The sequence below is a fragment of the Gobius niger genome (genome assembly GCF_951799975.1).
Source record: "Gobius niger genome assembly, chromosome: 2".
Classification (NCBI taxonomy): domain Eukaryota; kingdom Metazoa; phylum Chordata; class Actinopteri; order Gobiiformes; family Gobiidae; genus Gobius; species Gobius niger.
Window position 1 is genome coordinate 31958759 of NC_136853.1, and position 26661 is coordinate 31985419.

At 40.8% G+C, this 26661-nt stretch overlaps 1 protein-coding gene across 5 annotated transcripts in view; it reads left to right on the forward strand.

Annotated features, from left to right (window-relative positions):
• The window catches only part of magi2a (membrane associated guanylate kinase, WW and PDZ domain containing 2a), a 211194-nt gene extending 189284 nt beyond the window's left edge, over positions 1-21910 (forward strand). For 2 of the 5 annotated variants that reach the window (XM_079582154.1, XM_079582157.1), the window contains exons 11-20: positions 1905-1946; positions 2016-2131; positions 2355-2547; positions 3772-4011; positions 5849-6034; positions 9156-9366; positions 10683-10887; positions 11299-11451; positions 15129-15267; positions 19425-21910. In XM_079582154.1, the coding sequence (XP_079438280.1) occupies positions 1905-1946; positions 2016-2131; positions 2355-2547; positions 3772-4011; positions 5849-6034; positions 9156-9366; positions 10683-10887; positions 11299-11451; positions 15129-15267; positions 19425-20059 (2120 nt within the window). In that variant the 3' untranslated portion in view covers positions 20060-21910. Of the gene's footprint in view, positions 1-1904; positions 1947-2015; positions 2132-2354; positions 2548-3771; positions 4012-5848; positions 6035-9155; positions 9367-10682; positions 10888-11298; positions 11452-15128; positions 15268-15541; positions 15653-19424 lie in introns of all 5 variants that reach the window. The other 3 variants (XM_079582158.1, XM_079582156.1, XM_079582155.1) reach the window with 3 other exon arrangements.
• The last annotated feature ends 4751 nt before the right edge of the window (positions 21911-26661 follow it).

Here is a 26661-nt window from a genome sequence, read left to right on the forward strand (position 1 = left end):
CGACAGTTTCAGACAAGCATTGTTGAATGGGCATGGCTGGTACAAACAGGGCACCTGGGTAATTATTAGAGGCGTGGTTAGGTGAAGGCAGGAGTGGTTGGCTGCTCCTCAACTTAGTCAGTAAAATATTATCTCCATTTATAAAGCCTACTCACTCTGCCTTTAAGACCAAAGATGTCATTTATATTTCACCCTTCTCTCTATTTTTGTAAGAATATGCAGCCCATAGTCCATAGCTGTAATAGGCCGGTCCTGCTGGCTCTGAATTAATTTGTACTCGTCTGGGATAGAGTGACAGATAGGTGCAGCAGTCAGGTATTTTAAATCTGGACACAGTGATTATTTGAATTCATGTTGGACAGCGTCGTAGGTTTCATTTGGGGAGCGCTTTGGTCATTTGTCCCGTCAGCGTTGTGTATCTGTTCAGTGTCAAGCTGTGACTGAGGCAGAAGCTCGATTCGACACATCAAGGCTGACACTCCGACCGACTGGTGTCATCCAAACTGTTACTGTCATTACCAAAACTGACAGCACATCTCTGACGCCCGGCTTTTTACTCATGCAAATCAAACAAAATATGACCTCCCGTGACCTTGAAATTAAGCATTATGCATTGTAGTTGCATTAAAGCAGATTATTATATATGAATGTATTAGAGACTGTGTTACATATTGTAAATAATATATAAAATAATTAATAAATGTTAAAATAATCGCATAATCTGCCATTAAAAAAAAAAGTGATTTATGTCTCTAAAATCACCTACTGACTTAACCTCCATATGGGAGAATAGTCTTGTCTTGTTCAGTTGCTTCAATAACTAACTAACCGTCCTGTTTTCTAAATGCTTCTCTTAAATGACTATCCTCCTTGCGTGTAGTGTTGTATAACAGCGTTGACCCCCTCGTGCTGCTGTGCTTTGCAGGTACTGGATCAGTGGGAGTCCCAGCATGGCCAGAGCAGCCCTGCTCAGACCAGCCTGTCTGCCCCTGTTATTTCTCACAGCGCCCCTTTCTGCGCCCCTCCGCAGTCCCACCGAGGCTCAGTCCCTGACACTGCCTCTGAGGCCGTGGTGTTTGCCAAACCTGACCCCTATGACCTTTATGAGAAGTCCAGGTCTCTCTATGAGAATAGGCGTAAGTACCGGACTGAAGCTCGGCCACATTGCAGCAAACTCGACCTGTCAGTCTCTTGACAATCTTACTGAAACAAACTCTGTCTCTAGTTTAGTACATTGTTGTTGTTTTGTCTTGCTCACTGCAGCAAGTCTAATTGAGCTGTTATTTCCACACGCCTCCCTGGTGTATGCCGTATTTTGAAAGGAATGATTCATCTTGGGCTATTTAAAATATTTAATGTATTTAGAATATTAATGTGTTTAATTCTCAGGCACAAATGGTGATGACTTTTCAGATACAATTTGTTAAATCCTGTTTTTAAAAGCACAGTGAACACAGCACTGTATGGGGTTTCTCTACTCTCGCTCATGATTACCATGATTTTCTTGCTCATCATTCCCGTCACCAGGCTCCAGCAGAACTCTCTGCTGCACAATTAAAAGAGCTACAATTGGAATCAGTTTTTCATTTTTTACCTCACGCCTGTCTGTGCTTGACTTCACTTTGCTACTTTGCTCATCATGAAGTTGCGTAAAGCTCCTCATTGCAGATCAGTGAGTGCATCCCACCCAAAACTGTAAATAAGAGAGGGTATATTACATGCGGTAAGCACTTCATGACTTTTATGGATGATGCAGAAACGCTGCTGTGACAGTAATGCTGAGCCAGTAGTTGCCTTGTTCTCAGAGCGTTGTGTTTTCTGGGGGTTTTATAATGGTTTGCATTGTCATAACAATATTCAATATTTATCATTTAGTCTTGCTTATGCCTGTTTTTCAAATCTAGAGCCCACCCAACCAAAGCCTGTTTATACAATGGACTCCTCAGGTAAACACTTCATCTGAAATTTGGTTCAGTATAAAGAAGCACAATTCTTATGAGTCTGTGACATTTCAGGAGTAGAGTACCAGGACATCGAGGTGCACCTCCAGCGGCAGAAGTCTGGGTTTGGTTTTCGGGTGCTGGGTGGGGAAGAGGCGGGACAGCCTGTGAGTCCGGAGACACGTGAGAAGGCTCGTATGGTGATGGGCATGGAAACCCTGTCTTTTTCTGTCTTTACCAACATATATGTTATTTACACAACCACCAGCCTTTGACCTGAGCGCCTGATGCTAAGGCTGCATTAGTGTCTGTAATGCATTAGTGACGATACAGTAACAAGTGCCCTGGCAGCACCCACTGCACTGTGATAATCAAGCAAACCCCTTTTCTATAACAATGTGTATATGATAACAGATTTTGATCGGGGCAATCATTGAGAAGAGCCCAGCGGATGTAGACGGCCGCTTGCGTCCTGGTGATGAGCTGCTGTTTGTGGATGGGATCCCGGTGGTGGGGAAGCCACACAGATATGTCATTGACCTGATGCATGGTGCCGCCCGCAATGGACAGGTCAATCTGGTCATCAGGAGAAGAATACAGCCAGAGGGTAAGCCTCTGAGTAACCCTTGTTTTTGGACTATGTTGGTGCTGTTGCTACTGTATTTGATTCTGAAAGTGTTCAGGTCAAAAGTGGGAATTGACTTGCATTAATGTGCTCATGCTCAGATTATATTACATTTCTGAAACTATTGGTTCAAGACTTACTGAGTGTTTTGTTTTGTTTTGTTGTTTTTTTGTTGTTGTTTTTTGTTATCACTGGTACATCTTCCAATATTCACTTTTTCCTATATGCTGCGACAGGTCGCGCATGGGCAATGTTGTCAATGAAAAACCTGTAGAGGGAACATGAGCCCACTGTCGATGTTTCCAGTGGTCCTAAACTCTCACAGTTTGGAAATTGCACATTAGTTGGGTCATGGTGTAAGTCAGAAAAGCGATACGGCCTTTGCTCTGCCTGATCCCGTCAGGTCTCAGAAGCTGAGCATGGAAGGGCCTGGCTGGTACTCTGATGGGAGATCGTTTGGGAAACACCAGAAAGCCTGGGTGAAAGTAGAGTGTGAGTGACTGGCGGTGGTGGTCGGAGGGGCCGATGGCCCAGACTCATTGCCTCGCCTCCGTCAGTCTACCCCAGGGCAGCTATGGCTACAACAGTAGCTTACCACCACCAAGCATGGTTTGAATGAATAATGACCACAGTGTCGTGCTTTGAGAAACTTGGTAACACAGGCTTGTACAAAAAGTACTGACTAAAGAAGTGTAAATAATTGCCAATACATTTTTAATTATTTGTGTTTAGAACAGATTTTTATTTTGTTTGTTTGTGCAGAGTTATTTGCAGGTCGTGTGTGTGTGTGAGACCATTGGGATATCTGTAAATATTGGAGGGTTGGACAGGCGAGAATTTTTAAGAAAATGTAAAGCACTTTGTGATGCACTTGTGTATGAGTGATTGATTGATTGATTGATTTGATGGGTTCCAATTTTCCTGGGGCACTGCATACTAGTGCACTTTATGTGTGTGATCAGTGTTCCTTATAGAAGATCTCATTTAATTTATAGTAAGATATTTCACGCTGCAACAAGAAAAAAACTGTTCTCAGACATATTTTTCCCCCAAAAAATAGTGTTTTGAAATTTTGTGAAAATGACATACCTAAAGCACTCTGTTTGTGATTGTTATTAGTAATTGCTATTCAGAATGGCAGTAACTCAGCTTCCAGTGTCCTGTCTTAACTGGAGTAAGTGCAAGTGTCTCCTCCTCCTCTTACAGGTGAGCCTTGTGCAGAGAACGGTCGTAGCTCCGGCTCTGTGTCCACTCAGCACAGCTCCCCACGCAGCGACTTCACATACGCCAACAGCACTCAGGCGCCAAACTCTTCCTTGGGCCTCACCTCCACTCCAGACCAAAACGCACTGCCAAACGACGTCGTCATCCACAGAAAGGAGAGTGAGGGCTTTGGCTTTGTCATCATCAGTTCACTCAATAGACCCGAGGCAGCAGCCAGCAACAGTAGGTCCAACACTGTTCTTCTATTTTACCGGGACAAACAGAAGGTTATATTCATACTAGTGAGGAGGAGAGTCTGCGTACAGGTAAAAGTCCTTTAGTGAGTCCAGAAGGATACATGACTTAAATAGAAACGAGTTCATGTGATTGGGTCGCAAGTTTGTTTGTTTCTTTACAGACATACAGGACAAGTGGAAATTATTGGACTACTTTTTTTTGTCTGCTGCCACAGTTTTGCAGATTTACAGCCTCAAATTCAAATGACTATGATCACAACTGCAGTTATGCATAAGCAACCTGAGGTGGCAGTAGTGAGTATAAAAATGACCAACTTGCATCTAGCCTCTTAAATATTTGCTTAAGAAGTTGTGACAGATTTGGCATCCGCACAGTAAAGTGAAGATTACTGCACGGATTTCGAACTACTCCTGGTATTATTACGCCTTACAATATAGTTCCCCCTTTTATCCGCTTAGAAAATCCACATCGTTTAATTTTGTGTAATTATACTTTGTAGTGGAACACTTCACGTAACCATATTTAAATAGGGAAAACGTGGAAGAGCTTGGTAGCTTCTATCTTGACCAGTTTTGGAGCTATAGTGGAGAGGGGAGAGGCTAAATGCTAACGCCGTCTGCGCTGTGTTTACGTGATTGAAGGCACGGGGGAAGACCAGACAGGTCCTAAAGAACTCGTCAAAGCTAAAGTAAGAACATATCTCAGCATGTAAAAACAGTGGCCTATTCCTTTAAGCTCATGCATGACGGCACTTCGGATCTGAGTTAACACCCTTTTGAGCAACAGTGCAGGATTTTAGAGGCAGTTGTGGTGAACAGGTCTGGGTCATTCTACACATTAGGACATTGCTGGAACATGTAGGTGGAGGAAAATACATAATTCTAACATTTTTAAACTCAGTATAGTCCCTCTAAGCTACACTGGCTTGTCTGTTTAATTGCATTTAGGGAGTTCAGCTTCCCGATGGCCCTGTGTACGAAACTGTTCCTCAGTCGACTGGAACTGACCCGTAGATTCCGCAGTCTCCTCCCTGAAGGCATAACCTTCAGGGAGACTGTGTGATGGGTGCGAAGGGTCCCTGGCGATTTTGATGGGTTTTGCGGGTGAGACGGGTGGAGTACATCTCTTTAATAGAGGGGAGAGGGGCACCGCAGGTCTTCTCAGCTGCTCTCACCACATCATGGTGGAAATTCGTGAATTTACTTCAAAAGTAGAGGTTCCTCCTTGAATGTAACTGTTGTGCGCACGTTTCATTATCGCACTTGTTCTATTTATTTTATAGGAGATAAACATAATATAATATAACAATGATAATCGTGATCAAATAAAACTAGCCTTTTCTATATGTGTCCAAAAGGATTTGTAAAAAAAAACGATAGAATGTTTTTTCAATTCTCTTTTCTTTGGGTCACCGCAGAAAAGGCGTCTAAATTCCGATATCAGTGAAAAAATCGTTCCACTTGGCTTTGTGTTCCTTCAAAGCGCCCTGCGTATGTAAACTAGCAGTAATCTACAAACGTCATGTGAGGAGGCAGAATTAAGTAGAAGAAGAGGCCATAACTCAATTTGAAGTGAAGTACCTCTTGTGTTATCTCCTCAATTATACATGGCCTCCCACAGCATGTCACTCACAAACATCTCTGGTGCGCTGCTGTAAGCGTCAGCACTTCGCCCACACATGCATGAAAAAACCTGGAAGTCTTACATAAGCTGGAGTGAGCTGCAAAATGATAGAGACAGGGAAATAGTCAGTGAGTCGGTGTTACGAGCGAAGACGGACCGAATCTGCTGCTGCCTCTGACTGTATTTTCATCCCCTACAGCTGTGCCTCATAAGATTGGCCGCATCATCGAGGGCAGCCCGGCAGACCGCTCTAAAAAGCTCAAGGTGGGAGACAGGATCCTTGCCGTCAACTCTCAGTCGATTGTTAACATGCCGCACGCTGATATCGTCAAACTGATCAAGGATGCAGGCCTGACCGTCACGCTGAGGATCATACCACAGGAAGGTGAGAGAGGAAGCAACAGTGATTGATGGAGGAAACGTGTACGTCTTTATTGAGTGTAATGTGTTGCCAAGTGACAGGTGGATTCACAGTGTCCACTTTAAATTCACGCTGCCTTGTCTCCTGTGACATATATCTGTCTAATGATTCATTTCTGCATCGGTCAAGACAGGGATTATTTTTGTCCTATGTCAACATCACAGTTTTTATGTGTGTGAGTCCGATTCTTTGCCAACAAACTGGATTAGATTTTTTTCACTGACTTGCTTTGAGTGGCTTCCTCATGCTATTAGATCAAATGTAAATCAAGAAATTAAAATGTCGTAAAACATTGCTCAAGTATTTTCATTTAAAAGTATAACAAAGCACATTCAGCTGCAGTATTGGCTGAAATTGTATTGATTTTTTTGCTCAAAAGTTGCTCATTGTATTCAGTTTGCTTGAATATCAACATTTTCCCTCATTCCTGATTTTTTGTTTGTTTGTTTTTGCATTTGGGGCATTAAAAAGATTTTGGATATTAAAAAAGCATTAAAGTACACATGACAGGTTTTAATGCTTTTGAGAATGACTTATTTAGATGGATAACATCAGCTGCAAGTTCATCACTTGCATAATTATCAGTTTATTTCAGTGAAGCAGCAATTTTAATGAAGGAATGTTATTTTTATTTGAATTTTTAAGCTGCTGACAGGAAGTGACTTAGATGAAGGTCAAGTTCCACCGCAGTTTGACCTATTTATGATGCGTTCCACTTATGTCGGAAATCGGAAAATCTGACTCGGATAAAAAGTTTTCTCCGCGTTGTGGCGTTCCAGTTGTTCACGTCGGAAACGTCGGAGGTAAACGCGCCCGCAAATGTTCGAGCATCATAATCAGTTTACAGAGAACCTTCATTGTAATATTTTACAATAGTATAATGTACAGGTGCTCATCATATAATTAGAATATCATGAAAAAGTGCATTTACTTCTGTTATTCAATTTAAAATGTGAAACTCATATGATAGACTCGTTAGACTTGATTGTTATAATGTTGATGATTATGGCTTACAGTCCATTTTTAAAAACCTAATTTTCTTTACAAACTGAGCCATAATAATCAAAATGACAACAAATACAGGCTACATATCTTGCATGTAGTGAGTCTATCATCCACAGTTTAAGATGAATAACAGAAGTAAACGCACTTTTTCATGATACTGTAATTATATAACGAGCACCTGTATTTATTATAGTTGTTGTAAAGACATTGATTATTTAGCAGTAATAGTTTCATATTTTAGCCGTTAATAAGACATTAGCAACAGAGCAGTAAAGCTCATCCGTTTTGCGTTGACATCTAACAAGTTTATTTGGGAAACATCTGCCAAATAACACGGTTTATTGAAGCTTTACATTTGTTACATGTCACCTCGGGCGCAGCCGTCTGTAAATGCTCCTTCTCGGGTTAGCTGATTCTGTCCCAAGTTTCCGAGTCGGGTATTACGGAGGTGGTGCACGTTGGTCCAGTTGGAAATTTCGAGAAGCACAATTTTCCTTCTTTTTAGCCATTTTCTGGTGGAATATGAACTTATTTATCACACATAAGTAAAGTCAAGTGTAAATTGGGCCTATATGGATATTTTCTCACAGCAGATTGTTCAGTAGAGATGAAAAAACGGCAGCTGTAGCTAGCCCTAGCTAACTGTTAGCATTAGCCCGATGCTAATATGTGGCCTCAGGTTAGCATTCTCCGTTATTTATGTATTTATGGGCTGTTGAACCACTTTGCTCCTCCCCATGTCTTTATATCTTTATTTAGTAGAAAACTATATTCATATGCATGCAAGATGACCGAGTATGATACAAAGATGTGGGGAGGAGCAAAGTGGTTCAACAGCCCATAAATACACAAATAGCGGATCGTGCTAACGCGGATCGTGCTAGCGGATCGTGCTAACACTCGCTAGCACTAGCTATGAATGCTATTTTTCACTTATATTGAACAATCTGCTGTGAAAAAAATATCCATATGGACCCAATTTAGGCTTAACTTTATTCATGTGTGATGAATAAGTTTATATTCCACCAGAAAATGGCTTAAAAGAGTGAAAAATGGTGTTTCCCAAAAGATTCTGTTTTCCCCCCTCGGCGAAGCCACGCCCCTTCTATGACGAGATGCCGTCTGTGTCTATTGACTTGACATGGTCGGCACGGCAGCAGTTTAAAATTGTTGTCCTCTATCTATGTCACTTCTTGTCAGTGTCCAATAAGGAAGTGAAGCTTTAAACGTCACAAAAATTGACAAACTAAAGAACGCTGGGTACATTATTTTGTTTGCAAAATCTTGAATATAATTGTGTTAACTATGTTTTAGCAAAAAATGTGTCTCATGTGTCATATGTGTTTTCTCAACATTTACTATTGCAGGAAACTGTGCTAAATGTATTTAATTGAATGTGCTCTTAATGCCTTTAACCTTGACTGCTCCATTTATTTAGGCTTTGAAACAGCACAAACACTACATCATTGTGCTATAACCTCTACTGCTCAATTAAATTAGCAACTAATTTTCATCAAAATAATGTTTAATTTGAGCAACTGGATGCCCTAATTAAATGTGTAGTAATGAGTTAGACATTAAAAGGTGCACAATGACAAATTTAATTAATATCCACTTTGCTTTTGATCAAGAATAATGTGGCAGTGTCTATTTGTTTTGCCTGCAATAAGAGCATCACTTTATCTTAACCTCAGTTTACCGAAGATATTCACGAAACCCAAATAGACACATCATTGAAGTTTAATAAAGTGTTTGATCAGTTTTCTCATCATTTATACCATATGTCAAAATCACTTTCTTTATCTTTTGTTACACATTATTTTCCCCAAGCAAATGTGTGCTTTCAAATTATATCTGGAAATCTCAGTATCAAGCTTCAACATAACAACGTAGGAATAAATGGAGAGGTATGAATACATCCACTGTGTATCCATCAATAATGCAGCCTTGAAGTAACCTTGAGTGGGTCTTTTAAAAGTCTCAATTTGCTAAATAAAACCCAAACCCGACCTCCTTAATAAAGGTTAAACGCATTTGTGATTCAATTTGCTCATGCTCTGTCCTTCTGTCTGGCTCACAGAGATCAGCAACCCCCCCTCTGCTCCCAGTTCGGAGAAGGAGAGTCCACTGGCCCAGCAACACAGCCCCAACACCCAACACAACGCTACCGCCCCCACCACCGCTCAACCTCCCCTCTCAGGGACAGAGAGCATTGTCCAGTCCACTCCCCTGCCCCATCAAAGCCCCGTGAGACCTGCCCCACCACCGCAGAGCTACACCCACGAGGGCAGGTAGGTACAAGGCATTACGGGTTTAAGAGTGGCCTCATAACGGCAGCTTATTTCTCCTAAAGTGCTGTTGGTAGACTTTCAGCTGTCTCAATTTTCTGATGCAGTGGAGCGTTTTATAGGCTATTCTGGTACCGCACTGTGGGACAAAACACTACACATTTACACTTAAGCTCGTGTGTGGTATTGTTTGTTCCTCACTTGCTGTGTAGCGTGGCTTAATTAAACCTTATTAATAAAAATCCCAAAAGGTGACATTTTATTCTGGAGTGATGTCATTTAAAGGGGAGACTCTGCAAGCAAGATTCCTGCTTTTCCACTCTGATTGTTGCACTAATTCAATGTTTATCGAAATATAATATTGGAAAGACTTTTTTTCTCGCACATTGCAGCAACGACGTCCCCTCTTAAAGCAGCACCCACAGAAACCAAATTTACCAGAATAAATGAATTATGATAACATCATATGATAGAAAACTTTAAAAAAAAAAAATTCTCATGTTTACGTCAATGCTGAAACTGTCACCGTAAATACTTTTAACATTATTTTTTAGATGTGCACAGCACATTTTCATAGAGGTCCTGCATTATTATTATGCATTATCGATGTTTCTAAATATATATTTTCGGCACCACAGTATTGATGTTTTACATTTTGTTCAAATTATCTGTGTAACATTTTGGATTCTTCTGCCGTCAATACAAAACATGCTCCTATTCACCTCCTCAACATAGAAAATGCTATTAGGCAGTGGGTAATCTAACAATGGATTTAGATGAGGACTTAACCTATTTCAATCATATTTAGCTGCCTTTAGTCAACGTCTCCATGGCGACGAGCTGGAGACGTCCCAGGAAAGTTACAGTCAGGTCTTAGGAGAGATGAGCCACTAACAGCAAACACACATGTCTGTATAATAATTGTTTAGATGTTTTTCAACAATTAAACAATCTGTTATTTAATTGTATTTATTGGGTCAAATGTTTCGTGTGGCTTTAAGGAGAGAAGTGAAGCCGGTAGGTAGTCACTTCATGACATCAGCAAGTGGGGACAAGCGGAGACATACTGAATAAGAATGAGACAAAACGCAAATACTAAGTTTGGCAAAGTGTGGTGGTTGATTTTTCTTTGTTATTTTCTTATCTTCTTCTACATGGGTCTCATATCCTTCTTTTTTTATCATTAATTTATCACGTCTTTTAAATTTGTCATTTTTCTGGGTCATGTTATTCTGAAGCCGCCAAGATGAAGGGGACATTTTGACAGCAAAAGCTGCATGTTTTATCAGGAAGCATTAAAGTCTCTGTTGGCGTTTCAGTTACAGATCTGAGGTGAAGGCGAGGCAGGATGTCAAACCCGACATCCGCCAGCCCCCGTTCACAGACTACCGCCAGCCCCCCGTGGACTATCGGCACCCCCCAGTGGCCGACTACAGACAGCCCCCCACTCTTGAGTACAGGCACCCTCCGCTGCTCGACTACCGGCAGTACGCCATCCCAGACTACCGCACGCCTCCAGTTCAGGTGAGATCACACGGCATTCAGGCTCACGTGTGAAAAAGAAAGAGAAAGCTGAATAACAAGCTTCTTCTGCAGGCTTCCAATAAATGCTGAACCTTCTGGGTATTGTGCCAGTAAAGCAGTGTCGCTCCATGAGCTAAACATCAAACACAGATATGTTTCTGATGTTTCTGGTTACTTGTGTTTATCAGGACTTGATTAAATACTGATGTCCAGCTGCAATGTAGGAAAACACACTGAAGACAAATGTGGGGATGTAGCATTATTAATTTTGTGTTTGTGATTACCTTCTGAGCTACAGGCCATAGGCTACTGTTGTTTTTCTTTTGTGTTAGTTTTTGTGTTTGTTTGTCATTGACACGGTACTATGTGTAATTGTATTTGTCTCACTTATCCCCTTTTTGCCTGTTTCAGCTCACACAGGACTTTGACTTCTTCACAGTGGAACTTGAGAAAAGTGTCAAAGGTTTTGGCTTCAGTATCCGTGGGGGACGGGAGTATAAGATGGACCTGTTTGTGCTGCGGTTGGCAGAGGACGGGCCTGCCATCCGCAACGGCAGGATGAGGGTAGGTGTGATTCTAGCACACTGTACTGACCCTTTAAGACCTTAAGCTGCTTTCTATTTTCATGGATTACAGACCTCACTGATTGTCTGATGTTATCAAAGGTGTTGCTGCATTTCACTAAATAAATCCAGTTGAAATTGGTTTTGTAGATAGATAGATAAATAGATAGATAGATAGATAGATAGATAGATAGATAGAGCGATGCGATGCGATGCGATGCGATACATTGTACATATATATATACATTTTTCAGTCATTAAAGTAAATTAGATTAAATAGGGCCGGACTTTTTTTATTCATTCCAACTAATTAATTACATATGGTTTAATGCGATTAAAAATGTTGCCGTATTTCCGGACTATAAGTCGCTCCGGAGTATAAGTTGCACCATTCGCAACAGCCTGTGTCTGGAGGTGTAACTGCACCGTTTACGAGCCTCTCACGTTGTTCAAGCTCTCATTTGCAAACTCGTTCCTCTAGCTTTTAGGTTGCGATTACCTTTATTTCTTTTCTTCATTGCAGTAAGACTAACCTCCGCTTTTCCATCACTCTGCTGCTCGATTACCGTTTTTTAAATCTTCAGTGATACAAGAGCAGCAGATACAGGTACACAAGCCAAGAGCACCCTCTATCGGCTGTCAGTGTGAAAATAACATGTGAAATTACATATTTTGATATATAAGTCGCACCCCAGCCAAAGCCAAACTATGAAAAAAAGTGCGACTTATAATCCGGAACACTTTACTTTAGCGTCACAGCCAATTTTTCAGTTTCCTTTTTCCTGCAAGACGTTGCTTAGGGACGAATCAAACTGCTATTGTCTTTGAAGTGTTTGAAATGATCACACAGGCCTCACATCTTCACTTGTAGGAAGAATGTAGGAAACCACAAAGAAGCATCTAAAATATAAATACAACTCTTAAATAAATGATGCTTAAATGCGATTAATTGCGATAAATGAATTACTAAGGCCATAACTCAACTGAGAATTTTAATCGAGTCCCACCACTAATATTAAAGTAGTATTATTGTTGTGCAGCTTCTCAAAAGTACCCTTTGATGCTTGTCTCGTAAAGGCGGGAGTATTTAAGCATGCACTGCCCAGCCTCTCAGCTGCCAAGAGTATTTTAGAAGGTTGTTCATTGGCAATTTAGATTTATCCGGCAACCCTTCTTCTTTATTTGCATGTCCTTAAGCGCGATCGTCTGAGTCTGCTCTTCATTGCGCTGCTGTAATGAACCTGTCAGAGATAATGTGTGCAAAACGGCCCTTGGGGGAGGAATTAGTTTTCCTCCGGGTGATGGAGATGATAAAGTCCAGTGGGCCCCTGTGCCACGTGGCAGAGAGGAGCAGGAAATCCCTCTCTTTCTCCCTTACAGTCCACATACAGACTGTCAGGGGATGTGACGGATGTCCACACAGGGAAAGTGTAGGCAGAACAGAAGAGCGTATTTAACCTCTTCCCCCCGCATTTTGTCCAGTTCGACTTTACAAAACAGATGTTAATGGATCCTTTTCCTCGTGTTGTTGCCATACTTTTTTTTCTCGTTTTGTGTGGCTATTTTGATGCTTTTTTCACGAAGCTTGTACATTTGGATAGAGACAAGCTGGACAAAATGTGCTCAGTTCAGGTGGGGGTTAAGAGATTTTTCATAGCAGTGTTGTAATATCCAGACCTAATATTTTAGTGCAATAGTTACAGTATATCAATTGACAAAACTGAAATATTTGGGCTTCTTAAAGAATCAGTGTCTGTTTCAGCATTAATAAACAAACCAAAGTCTTTCCCCTCCTCTTCCTTGCTATTCCGGATCAAAGGAGCAACTATGTCTTAATCTTTTTCTGCAAACGAGCTCTGCACAAACCCGGTCCTTAGTGCAGGCAACTACTGTATCTAATGCTGTATTTCAACCAGGCCTGATTTATGAATGAGGGTCAGTCTGCTGAGCGCTTGTCTGAAACTGATCTTTGATCATTTTCGAATTGGTTGAAAGATTCCTGGTAATATAGGAAATGGCTGTGGTCAGAGATCCAAATGAATGCCATGTAAGCTATAACAAGCTCTATCACTTACATAAAGCCTTTTAAGTCAATTGTACAAGTTAATCACAGACAATCACTGTGTGCGTTTAATTACCTCTCCAAGCTTTAAGGCTTAATAAAAAGAAATTGAGCATCTAAAGCTTGGTCCGCCGGATCCCTCAGCGTGTGTCAGCGCTTCAGCTTTGTTCCCACTTTATTTGAGATGAGATGGAGTTGGTTCTCCTCTGCCATTCGGAGGTGAGGACTAATGAGCGGCCTGTCCTGCCTTTGCACCTCTCCTCAGACCACAGTAATGACACCAAATGGCTCCCTGTCTCTTCCTCTCTCCACCGGAGTCTCCTCCCGATGTTCAGATTACCCCCGCCATTACCACAGGCCCTGTCCATTTGTTAGCGTAATTGGTCAGCACGCTTTGTTCTGTTCCCTGTGAAATCTTCCCATTAATGGCTGGCCCCCAGTGGCAATGACTGGCGTATGACCCTCACTAATGTCCTGTAGTGGTCACAGTCAAATATCTAATTAGAAATGAGTGGTGTTTTTTGCATGTATATACATATATGTATATATAAAATAGTGGTGGGGAGGTGCCATTATCGTGCTCTACTGTTAGGATTTTCTTTATTTAAGCAACACCAAGTGACAAGGAAATGCATGTACAGTAGTTACATTAGGTCATCAATGAAACAAAATGTACTCACAAAATAAGGAGGGAAAGATATTTTAAATAAATAATGTCAACATGGGTTTAGTTTAGTTGAGTAACACCATTAAAAAAAAAAAAATGTAAAGCCTTTTATAAAGCGTTTAGCCTCTCCTCTCCTCTATTGGACCAAACGGGGGTGAAATTAGACCAAGCTCTTCCACATTTCCCCAATGTAAATACGGTTACATGAGTAGTTACACGATCCAAGTATAGTCACACAAAATTAAACATGTCGATTTTCTAAGCTGACGCGGACGTCGAAGTGCTCCTAAGGTGTTATTACGCTTATAATATAGTACCCCGTTTGATCCGCTTACAAAATCGACATGTTTAACTTTGTGTAACTATACTTGGATCGTGTAGGTACTCACCTAACCATATTTTATTTGTGAAAACGTGGAAGAGCTTGATCGCTTTTAACTTCACCCCCGTTTTGCCCCAAAGAGGAGAGGAGGAGAGGCTAAATACTTGCAACTTTGGTCTTTTTGCGTAACTGAACGCACAAAGACCAGACAGGTACGCATCAACTTGTCTAACCTCAGGTAAGAACATATCTCAGTATGGAAAAACGGTGGCCTTTTGTATGTTCATGAACATGAACATGCACTGTTCCAACCAAATAAACCAATAAATAAAAGATAAATGTTCCTGTATTGATCTTTAGAAAGTACTCTCATTGACTATAAAGGTCATTTTCATTTCTCCTGGCAAAACTTTCCATGGCAAGTGTAGCCTTTTCTCGGACGCTTTGAACTTTTGGTATTTGAAGTTGAGGAGTAAGTGACGTTTTATGTAACTTCTGCTTCAAACGTTAAAATTCATCTCTTTTTTGTGTGTGTATCGGGCTGTTTTTTTTATTGTGTACTGTCGCTGGTTCAATCACAAGTTGTATCATTATTTTCCTTTTTTTTATGTCCTTAAACATTCTCAGGTTGGAGATCAAATCATAGAGATCAATGGCGAGACCACTCGAGACATGACGCACGCGCGGGCGATCGAGCTGATCAAGTCTGGGGGGAGGAGAGTTCGTCTCCTGCTCAAACGGGGAACAGGGCAGGTCCCAGAGTACGGTAAGATGCCACTAATCGCAAATCAAAATTTCCGCTTTACAATATTAACGCTTGCCTACCGGTGTAATCCAAATGTTCCTCTTTCAAACCTAATATCATTTAACTTAGTAGTGTAGTAGTGAATGCATGTATCTTTAATTAATTCTATAGTTATTTAAATCTTTATGTATACAATCGATTCCCTATGAATGAACTAATATTGTGTCTTCTTCTCTATCTGATTAACACTATCTTCTGCTCATTACAGTGATCTGTCACTAATTGATTGCTCTAGGTTGTTACTTCCCCTTCTATAGGAATGGTATCTTCCAGTCTCTCCATGTGCATGAAAAGTGACAAGCATGGCTCTCCCTATTTCCTCCTAATGGGCCACCCTAAAGACATGGTTTGTGACCGTCAGATGTTCATTACCTCCGTTTTTGTTTTGTTTTTTGTTTTTTTGCTGTGGTGTTGCATGGTGTGATGTAATGCAGCATAAAACACAGCGGTATCAATGCAGCACTCAGTCCAAGAACTGGCATGAGCGGCCAGTCAAATATAAAAGAAACCCCGAACAGCAAAGCATCTTTACACCCTGGTGCTACTTTCATGACCTAATCACAGATAGTAGATCGAGCTGAAGGCCAAAGTACAGCAGTAAATTAGAAAGTAGAAATGGTGTGTGATTTTGTTTCCGCAGGTTGCTGTCTTGTGCCAGCCACCTTCTAGCCAAGGATTTAATCACTTTATGCGAACAGCTTTGTCATCCTTACTTTAGAGCGGTTATATATAGTTCTGATTCATATGCTCAAGGCGTTTCAGTGTGGCCAGGCCAAACTTAAGCATTTATTATGGATCTTTATTAAGATTCATTGCAGATAGGCCCCCAGAAAATGGCATTAGGCAGGTTTAAGTTATGAACAAAGAAAAGTATGTCTAAACTTCAACTTGTAGCTCCCAGTAACTCTTCACACTTCAGCTCCCCAAAGACTGAGTCAGATTTGATTACTGTCTTGGCAAAACAACTCTGTGTCCACTCTTTACTTAGATGCTTTTTGTGCATCATTCTGTTGAGTTATGAATTTAACAGAATGTTATTGAACATTTGCCAAACTGTGTTTATCCATTAATTTAGATAAATTAAAGGAATAGGCCACTGTTTTTACATACTGAGATATGTTCTTACCTTTGCTTAGACGAGTTCATTTGTGCCTGTCTGGTCTTCACGCGTGCCCTCAGTCACATAAACGCAGTTCAGACGGCGTTAGCATTTAGCCTCTCCTCCTCCCCTCTATAGCTCCAAACAAGGTGAAGACAGAAGCTACCAAGCTCTTCCATGTTTTCTCTATTTAAATATGGTTAAGTGTTACATGATAAAGTATAATTACACAAAATTAAACAATGTGGATTTTCTAAACGGATAAAAAGGGGAACTATATTGTAAGGCGTAATAATACCAGAAGTACTTTGACATCCGCGCAGTAATATCTTCACTTTACTGTGAAGTACTCCTAGTATTATTACACCTTACAATATAGTTCCCCTTTAATCCCCTTAGAAAATCCACATTGTTTAATATTGTGTAACACTTCACGTAACCATGTTTAGATAGGGAAAAACGTGGACGAGCTCCTATCTTTATCTCGTTTAGAGCTATAGAGGAGAGGAGGAGAGGCTAAATGCTAACGCCGTCTGTGCTGTGTTTACGTGACTGAGGGCACACGTGAAGACCAGACAGGTATAAAAGAACTTGTCTAAGCTCAGGTAAGAACATATCTTGGTCTGTAAAAACGGTGGCCTATTCCTTTAAGCTTTTTGTCTTTGTGGGGAGGGGTAATCCTTCTTGATAATGTGATCCTCCTTGATGCCATACAATGTTCACAATACAGACATATTTCAAGACAAATTTCCCTATGGGACAATATAGTTTAACCTTAACAATACCATAGTAACTTCAAAGCAAAAGGAGCTCTAATCAGCCGTATTTATATTGCACTGCAGCGCTAGAGCAAGGGAGTCCCGACTGTGCCCCCTGCCTATGGCCCAATGAAAATGACTGATGGCCCAGGGAGCGGCACTCACTGAGGCAGAAACCGAGGCCAACAGTCCATGAGAACACGGAATTTTGGACGATCGTCCAGTGAAGTGACTGCCCCGGATAGAGACCTCTCCGGGCATATGGGAAACTGCCTCTTGGCCCTTTAGTTTTTCATTCCTGCAAAGGCATCACCCTATTGGGCACATCATCCATTTCATTAAACCTGTTTTCGATTTTCCGCCAAAGCTTTTAGATTGTTTGGGGCTTTAAGGAGAGCTATGGGAGGGTCAATTGGTGCTGTCTGAAAGTGGTGCTGCTCTGTGACGCAGTGGAAGTGGGCTGTAGTGCTGCTCTTGCGAATGCTTTTAGGTTGTGGAATGAGACTGATGGCTACAGTAATCGCTTGTATCTTGTATTTCATTTTGCAGTGGCATGTGTGCATGCTTTTGTGAGCAGAGGTGGGTAAAGTAGTCAAATTGCACACGATTGCTGTTTTTACTAAGAAAGATAAAATGTTATCATCAAAGTCTAATATAAAATAGTAACATTATGAGCATCAAGTAGTTAAAGGGATATTTCAGGATTTTTGACATATCATTTCCTAGTTATCCAGAGTGATGTTGATTTCCGGAGATATATGTAAGGGATAATGCACGATGAGGTGTCCATTATCAGAAATAACTGGACGATGCGGAGGCGCTTCCGCAGAGTCTAGTTACTCAGAGTGGACACCTCAGAGTGCATTATCCCGCTTATACCATAGTCCCGCCAACTGAAACTGTTCATTGGGGCCGGTTTGCTTATTTTTTTTAAGTCCTGGGCAGGAGTTATTTCACTTTTTAATCAGTTTTACCTGGAACTAGTTCCAGCTCAAGTTTATCGTTACTATGGAAACAGCTACAGTGGAGTGATATAGAACGTGTACATTATCACTTTTTATTCACCTTATTCCGCCCCGCCCACTTTTGCCTCTTTTTGCCTTGTCTCTGCACTTCCGTTGTCCTGACACTTCCAGTCGAGCGCGAAGCCCGTTCATTAAACGGAGAACGAGGGAAAATGTTTGCCGCTCAAATCTGATGTTTAGTCGATTGATTTGTGTAAAATGTCCAATGTTCATTTGCACCAACATGTCAGCACTGTTTGTCTGCGCGGCCTAAAAACGGCTTTGTTTTGATGTAGCAACTGATTTTATCTGGACTTCTCCAGTTCCGGGCACAATTCATGGTGGTGCCCTCGCAAACTTCCGCAATAAAGTGCCATGGTCTGGGTGAATACTCGATTCTGATTTGCTGGAGGGTGTCCGTTAAAAATTGATAACGCATACCTCCGCTTCGCGTCGGACGGTAAACGCCTCCGCATCGTCCAGTTATTTCTGAGTCATGCATTATCCCTTACTTAACGGACACCCTCCAGCCAATCAGAATCGAGTATTCACCCAGACGATGGTTGAGTTTAGTGGCGCTAGGCTAGTGCTCAGTGCTAGGCTTGCGCATTTCTATGGTAACAGTTAGCCTGCATTAAAAACAGTCTGACCCAAGCACAGTGCGCCTGAGGCAAATCACTTACAACACCAGACTACTGATATAAATGTCTGTGTCAATAGAATTTTGCTTTCAAAATAACTTATATTTGAGCAGCATTAGCTTTGTGGTTGTAAGCTACGCAGCAGCGGAGTGATCTGCTAAAAATAGTACCACAAAATGCGGTAATTCATGTGATGCAAGGTCAGTTATATTTTTAAAATTACTCTATCGACACAGACATTTATATCGGTAGTCTGGTGTTGTAAATGATTTGCCTCAGGTGCTCTGTGGAGTGGGTCAGACTGTTTTTAATGCAGGCTACTAGTTACCATAGACATGCACTAGCCTAGCACCACTAAACTCCTCAAATATAAGGACTGCATGAATAAAATAAAAACTATCCAGAAATCAACAATACTCTGGATAACTAGGAAATGAGGCCCTATGTCAAAAATCTTGAAATATCCCTTTAATGTACAATGATATTCTGATATTCTTATAGAATGAAAACTTTGATGTGTTGTAAGTATCAGAAGTAGTAGTAAATGTAATTCATGAATACCCACCTCTGGACATTCGTCTGCCTTTGCCTTAATGATCCTGTGTGTTTATTCCAGACAATGCCGGCTCATGGGATGTTCGCCCTTCAGCCTCCCCAAGCCTGTCTGAAATAGTCCCGCCCATCGACAGCCTCTCCATGCCATCGCCTCCATCTCATCTGGTCCCTGCCACGGAGCCGCCATACCTGTCACCTCTGGACACCAGCAGCAGGCCAGAGCGATCCAAGAGCCCTCAGACCACTCAGACGCTGAATCCTGAAGCCGTCGGCAGCCAAGGCAGACGAGGAGGAGGGAGCAGCCGGGCCAAGAAAGACGGTGGCAGGTCCACCCTCAAAGGGGCGGACGACGGGTGCAGAGAGCGGCCCAAAATGACAAAAATAAACAGAGGCAGATCGAAAGAGAGGGGCGCTCAGGACAAAAAAGAGTCTGCGCAGTCTCCGAGCGGGACCAAGCTGCCACACGCCAATGGTAATATCAACATGGAGCACTACAGCGGTGGGATTGACCCGGACCACATTAAGTCCAGGTCTAGGGAGTTGGAAAGGGCCCCGGGAGAAAGCCGTCCCACCCTACCGACAAAGAGCAGCGCCTCGGGTAGAAAGTCCACGGTATCCCCTGGACCCTGGAGGATCCCTGGATCAGACAAGCTGCCCAGCACACTGCGGTCAGGCACGTCCACGCTGAGCAGATGACGCCGCTACGTCGTGGACCAGAGCACTGGAGGAGAAGAAACTACCTAATTTAAACTTTATCGAGGGCCACGCCAAGACAAACTGAGGGGGAAGTGAAGTGAACTTGTTTTTTTTTATTTATGACTAATTTATTTTCGAGATTTTTACACCAACCACCTTAAAAACTGGAAAACCATCCACGTTTTCACAAATGGGATAAGAAGAATGTGTGCTGCGCGGCGATGTTAGCGAGATGCAAAACTTTTAAAGCAACTTTTTAAACTCGAGTGGCAGGCGCGTCGGTCGCTCTTGGATCTTTTTTTTATCTACATAGTGCGAGTCTATTTTATGAAGAAAAACACAGAAATGTTAGTTTGCAATGGAAAAAGAATCTAATTATCAACAGAGCTTTGCCTTAACTGACTGTGTGGGCCTGAATCTGTCTGGAGCGTCAGACCATTATAGAGATAGATATATATATAATATGAACATGTGGCATTTGTAAATAAGATGACCTTTAAATGAACAAATACAAAAAAAAAATGACAATGGGCTTTACACGAAAAAAAAAAAAAAAAACGAGCTCGTTATGATGCCGTAAAGGTTTGCTGGATTTGAACGGTTGCAGACTGTGTTGTGGTGCTTGAATTATGTGTATTTCAGTGGCACTGTCACCTCAGTCCATTGTTACCCATTTCTTATAAGTGTCAAAGCAATCAGTGGTGATAGTTTTGGGCAGAGTGCCTTAGACGGATGTGTTTTAAAATCCTGCAACATTTCAGAGGGATGTAAACAGGCTGCTATGACTAACTACACCGATGGTAAAAAAAAAAAGAAAAAAAAAGAAAAAGAAATATTTTGTACTTTTAATTATAAGAATCAAATGTAATGCATTTTGCTGGTATATGACTGAATTTACAGAGTAGAAAGTGGTTCATTTCAGACCATTCTAGTTTTATTATAGGCTTCTCACACTAACACATTTTATTAAGAATGAACTATGTTATCATGTGAGCTCAAAGCTGATTTTGCACCGAAACCAAATGAACACAGTAAATTTAAAGCATCTTCTTTTAATTTTAATAAACAAGTAAATAGGTAAAGCTATTTGTCCGATCTTTGGTATGGTTTTAATGGTTTGGTTTAATACAGTTCTGCACACATTTAAGTTACTTCTGCCTTGCTTTTCTTGTCCATTTGTATGTAATAAAAGTAACATGTGATCACTCAGACGGTTGACTTTGGACAAAAACACGGACAGAGCAAATGTTTCCTATATCATTTCAACATTACCATAAAGGTGGAGCTCCTGAAAATGCATTGAGGAGCTTAAGGAAACGGCGCATTGACTTTGAAGCACGAGGCTTTGCTCACGTCATGGCATAAAGGGCTTTTCCTTTCAGTCATGCGGAGCCAACATGTAGACAAATCTCACAGGTCCTTAACCAAATGCAACATTTCAGACGAAAGGTAGCACCTGCTATCTTCCTTTTTTATTATTTCTAAGTGAAGCAGGACAATATGTATATTCACTCAGCATTTGCACATCTGAACTCTATCCCCTACTGAGCTGCCATACAGCCAAAATCGTTCTTGGTATACTCTAAAAGCATTAAAATAAATAAATATATCTGGAAGTGTGTATTGACAGCCTCCCAGCAGCTCAGCATCACTGTGTTGTGCCATAGCTGTGTAGACCTAACAAATATCTCTATAAACATGACTATTGTACTATTGATAGTCACAGAGACTGTAAGTGGAGAACCTATTTTTTATGAAAGCATCATTATGGATATATTAACTTTTGCAGAAATCTTCTATACCTGTATACTATTCTGAAAAAAAAAATGTAAATAATAAAACCTTGAGACAACATGAATTTAGACTGGCTTGTCATCTGTGGTGTTGTGTTATCACCAGTGGTTCCCAAACTGCGGGCAGGCTCCTTTTTCTTTTCTATATTTTCTTTTTCTCAGCAAGAGGGGCTTCCTTGATCATCAGCTGCCAAGTGCTGATATACTGCAGTCGACCATGTGTTGATGTAATACCCAAATTGGCCACAAGGGGGCCTCTCCGAATCTGCCTTGCATCAGATATGTACATAACAATTGTCACCGGCAGAGGTCAGTGGAGACCAGGTCGAGTGCACATATCACAGTTTCATAATTTGACTCGCTTACATAAAGGTATTATGAGGTATTCACCTGCTGCTTTTAATCTGTGTATGATTCGCATGGGTCAAGGCCATATGCCTTTTATCCTACTCTTGTCAAACATGTTTCTGTATACAAAACATTCATTTGGTTTGTGTAAAAATGAATGTGTTCTTTGATGTGTATGTCAGCGTGGAACTGGTCTGGTCACATTAACAGTCTCAACACAAACACTAATAACAGTTTGATCGATTTCGCCAGCTTTCCAGATCAACAGATAGTAAGAGATTCTCGACATTGCGCTGGCTCCACCTGATACATGGCTATACAGTCTCTCTGCAGCGTAGAAATCATGTGTGACGTCACATGGCTTATCATTTTCATCATTATAGCAGGGTTCTACTGTTTGTTTCTGTGTTTGTATCTGCCCTGGTTTGTCAAATTTCAATACAATGAGATAATAAAATGTATACATAGTTTGATGATGTGGGCTATATAGACTCAAAAATGATTAATCCAACAATTTATTTTATTTATTTTTATAAGTGTTTGTCAGAGGGGATGCTTCCTCATGTACCGCAGCTGTGGAGAGACATTTGATAAAGCAGAGCGAGCTCTGGTGAAATTATTGAAACTGTTGTGATTCCAACATTTCTCTGTGTTTGGATTGGCTGCCACAGAGAGAGAAACAGCCTAATGCTAATTTATAGGCGATCAAAATATGCACGCGTCAATATGCGTCAATATGTACAATCAATCAATCAATGCGCGCAGCCACGCGCGCAATGGTAATATCAACATGGAGCACTAACTACAGCGGTGGGATTGACCCGGACCTCATTAAGTCGAGGTCTAGGGAGTTGGAAAGGGTGCGTCAACATTATTTTTCCTCGAAACTTATTTTAAATGGAGGAATTTATGTATTTAGCGACTTCCCATAAGGTTTGACCAGAGATGAGGAGCAGCAGCACAAAGAGGCAGGAGAGAGAGAAGGAGGTTATACAGCTGCTTTACTTTGCACTTTCAACAAACTGATACTTGTTACTGGACTGTTTTATTCATGGGAGAACTTTTACTGGCTAATTGGTGCTCATAGGTTACAGTAATGACCAAAACGATCTTGAATCTGCCACTTGAATGACAATAAAGGTTGCAGTGGACAACATATATATACATATTTCCATATCAGTGGGCCTTAAGTATTAATAAATAAAGAATGAAAATGTATGAATATAATTGTCAGCCTTATAATCAATGCTTGATTTACCTTTTGTGACTTTAACTGAGCAAGACAGATGAGGCAATGTTGTGAAAGATCTGAAGTTATGGGTTGCTCTTTGCAGAGGCTATAGGGCAGGCCTTCTGTCAAACCAGTTACTCATTGATAAGTGTTCACTTGTAAAACCTCATGATGGAGTAAGTAGCGCTATTACATAGGGGAGACCGGATCTGGTTGTAACAAGGGGAGAGTTGTAACACCACCAATTCCACCACAAAGGGATAAGATAGGAGTCAAATGATCATATCAGTGTTTACCCACTTCCTCCCTGATCCCACATGGCGGTTATCAAGGCTGCAAACAGGTTCATGCAAATGCTATGGAGAAAAAAATGAAAACAAAACAAGACTATATGTTGTTTAGAGCTTATACTATTGCACATAAAACCATAGGACTTAGATTAGATTAAATTGTAGTTTCTCCGGCAAAATGTGATGCACATTTCCCCTGATAATTTCAAGCCATTTTGCTGATACAACTAAACGATGGGTGACAGGGGTGGGGATGGTTTTAACCCAATCCTCCCCTATATACAGTTAATAACACTTACCTGATTTGAATACTTTTATAGAATGCCTAGACAGTGGGAAAGAAAGACTGACAGATTTGTGCCAGCTAATGTTTAAAAAAGAGCAAGTCAGATCAGTTGCAAAGGCACATGGGATCTGCCATGTAAAACACAGCAGAATCTGAGAGACCGGGTCCAGAGATCATCCCAGTGTAGGTGTTACTGAAGCATCAACAGCGTTTTCTCTGAAGTGCAGGAGGAAGTGTTGGCTGACTATTTGACTCATGCAGCAGACCTGTATTATGGACTGACTCCATGTGAGGTTAGCATGTGACAGGCTAGAGAATTCTGGATTGTTGTTTTATCTAAATAAACCTCTTTTTGAAGCATAGCACATGACGTGGCCTCTGTTTTTGCTTCTTTTGTTTAACTGTTGCAACTTACCTCATCATGTGTTACAACCTACCCCCTGGTAGTGTAAGAAAGGAACACCATGACATCAACTTACGAGGTCTGTGATATTCTTGCAGATGTTTGAATTGGTGCCATTTGTAGTTAACAAATGTGGGTACTTTGTATAAATGTTTGAGTGAGTTACAGGTGCTTTATTCTATTCTATTCTTTATTAGGATCCCCATTAGCGCCCAAAAGTGGTTGCTAGTCTTCCTGGGGTCCTGACACAATATAAAATTACAAAACAATTAAAATAGAATACATGAATGTTACACATTTCATATAATCATACAACCTTATAGGACACATATAAAACACGGTGACTATGCTCACATGTACTGAGCTAATTGACCTTTTACCTTCAGCTTAAAGTGTGGTTTACTCTTAGTATTTCTGATGTTAAAAGGAAACGCGTTCCAGGCGTTTGCTCCTCTGTACAGAACAGTTCTTTTCATTGAGTTACTTTTGGGTCTGGGAACAACCAAAGAGTTTTGCTGTTACAACCATACCCGGTCTCCCCTATACTATAAGTAGTAAGTAAGTAAAGCAAAGGTCAATTAGCCCCTCTTCAGTATCGCATGAAACATTGTGTAAAATGTTTTCAAATTAAAAAGATTTTGTTTTTCATTAAGTGTTTTCCAACTTATCAAAGAGCAAATTATCTTAATGAAAAATTGTGCCACCTTTATCATCACAGGCCAAACAACAGACTCATTTTGTGGCTGCTGCTTTCTAACTTCTTTTGTCTGATTTTTTAACAGAACTGCAGCCACAAGAGGTCACTGCAAATTTTTGAATACTGTGGAGTAGTGGTCTTTAAAGTAGCCTTGTTTTTACGTTATTTTCCTTTTTCAACGCAAAGTGCAATTCACTTCAAAGCCCTTTCCTTGATTGTTTTTATTACATACAATGAAAGAGGAACCCACTAAATTAAAATGTTCTAAGTCTAACCTTTCTAAAACATTTGGAGCATCCCAGATCTTCACAGGAATGAGTTCATAGGCACATTTCACAGCTTGCAGGGTCACTACTCAGGGTCACTTTCACAAAAATGCTACAAAATTATAGCCTAAACAGAAACATTAATACACAAATCAGAGAGTACTTTTAACATTATTAGAGTTAAATGGGAGGGGAAAATGTAGGTAGACATACTGTCAATACACCCAATTAGGTCATATATTATGTACAACACTGGCATTTGAAAGAAGTGCACTGGTAAAGAATAATCGTTTTAAGGAAGAAATGACATACTTGAATTAAGAGATTAAATCTAAGGTTTGAGTAGATTTGGTCTGGTCTTAGACGAGATAAACCTCTAGTAGTAGTTATTCTTCTTTATTCTTGTTCCATTGACACTGGCATTTGTATCTTGGATTAGTTCAAACCGACCCAAATTCAAGCAACTTTAATTCAAGCAATTTTAAGTCATTTATCTCATTTAAGATGGTCATTTTTCCAGTGTTGGGCTTTACTTTGGGCTAATAATCAGCGGCTTCGGCCCTCGGTCTATTTACAATAATGTAAATCGACCCTCCGCCAAGAAAACTTGCCTACCCCTGGCCTATAAGTTCATGAAATTGATACAAATGCTTTATAATTACGGTGATAAATTAGACTCACAGCTCGAAGGTCCCGGGTTTGATTCCCACCTCGATGGGATCTTTCTGTGAGAACTAAAGGAGGACAAAACTAATCGTGTTCCATTACGAGAAGAAAAAAAAATCAGGTTGTGCCTTTAAGTGGAAAAATGATTAGTCATAAAACTGCAATTTGATAAATGACCGTGTGTACACATGCTCGTCCAGCACCCATGATTCAAACCTGACTCATCAGATAATCATGTGAACATAGCCTTGACCTCGTGTCAGTATAGCCTATTTGTTTCCACTGGTTAAATAGGGATGATTTGTTAAATGAAATGCTTTTTTGCTTCTTTTGCGTGTGTGTGCAGGGTGTGTGCATGACAGAAAGAGAGGGCGGTTTGGGCACGTTGAGGTGGAAACACGAGAGGACGGAATGTCTCGACATCCTGAAAAGAAGTAATGAAAAAATTAACCCATTTCTTTAGTTTGACCATTTTTTGGGATGTTTATAGTTTCACTTCCTTATTGGTCACTCACAGGAAGTGACATACACTGAAAGAAATGGGAAAGGCCGTCTGTTAAATTGACTAAATTTTATTTTGCTGCGTCTACTCTATTGTAACATGTTCTGTGTTTCAGCACGT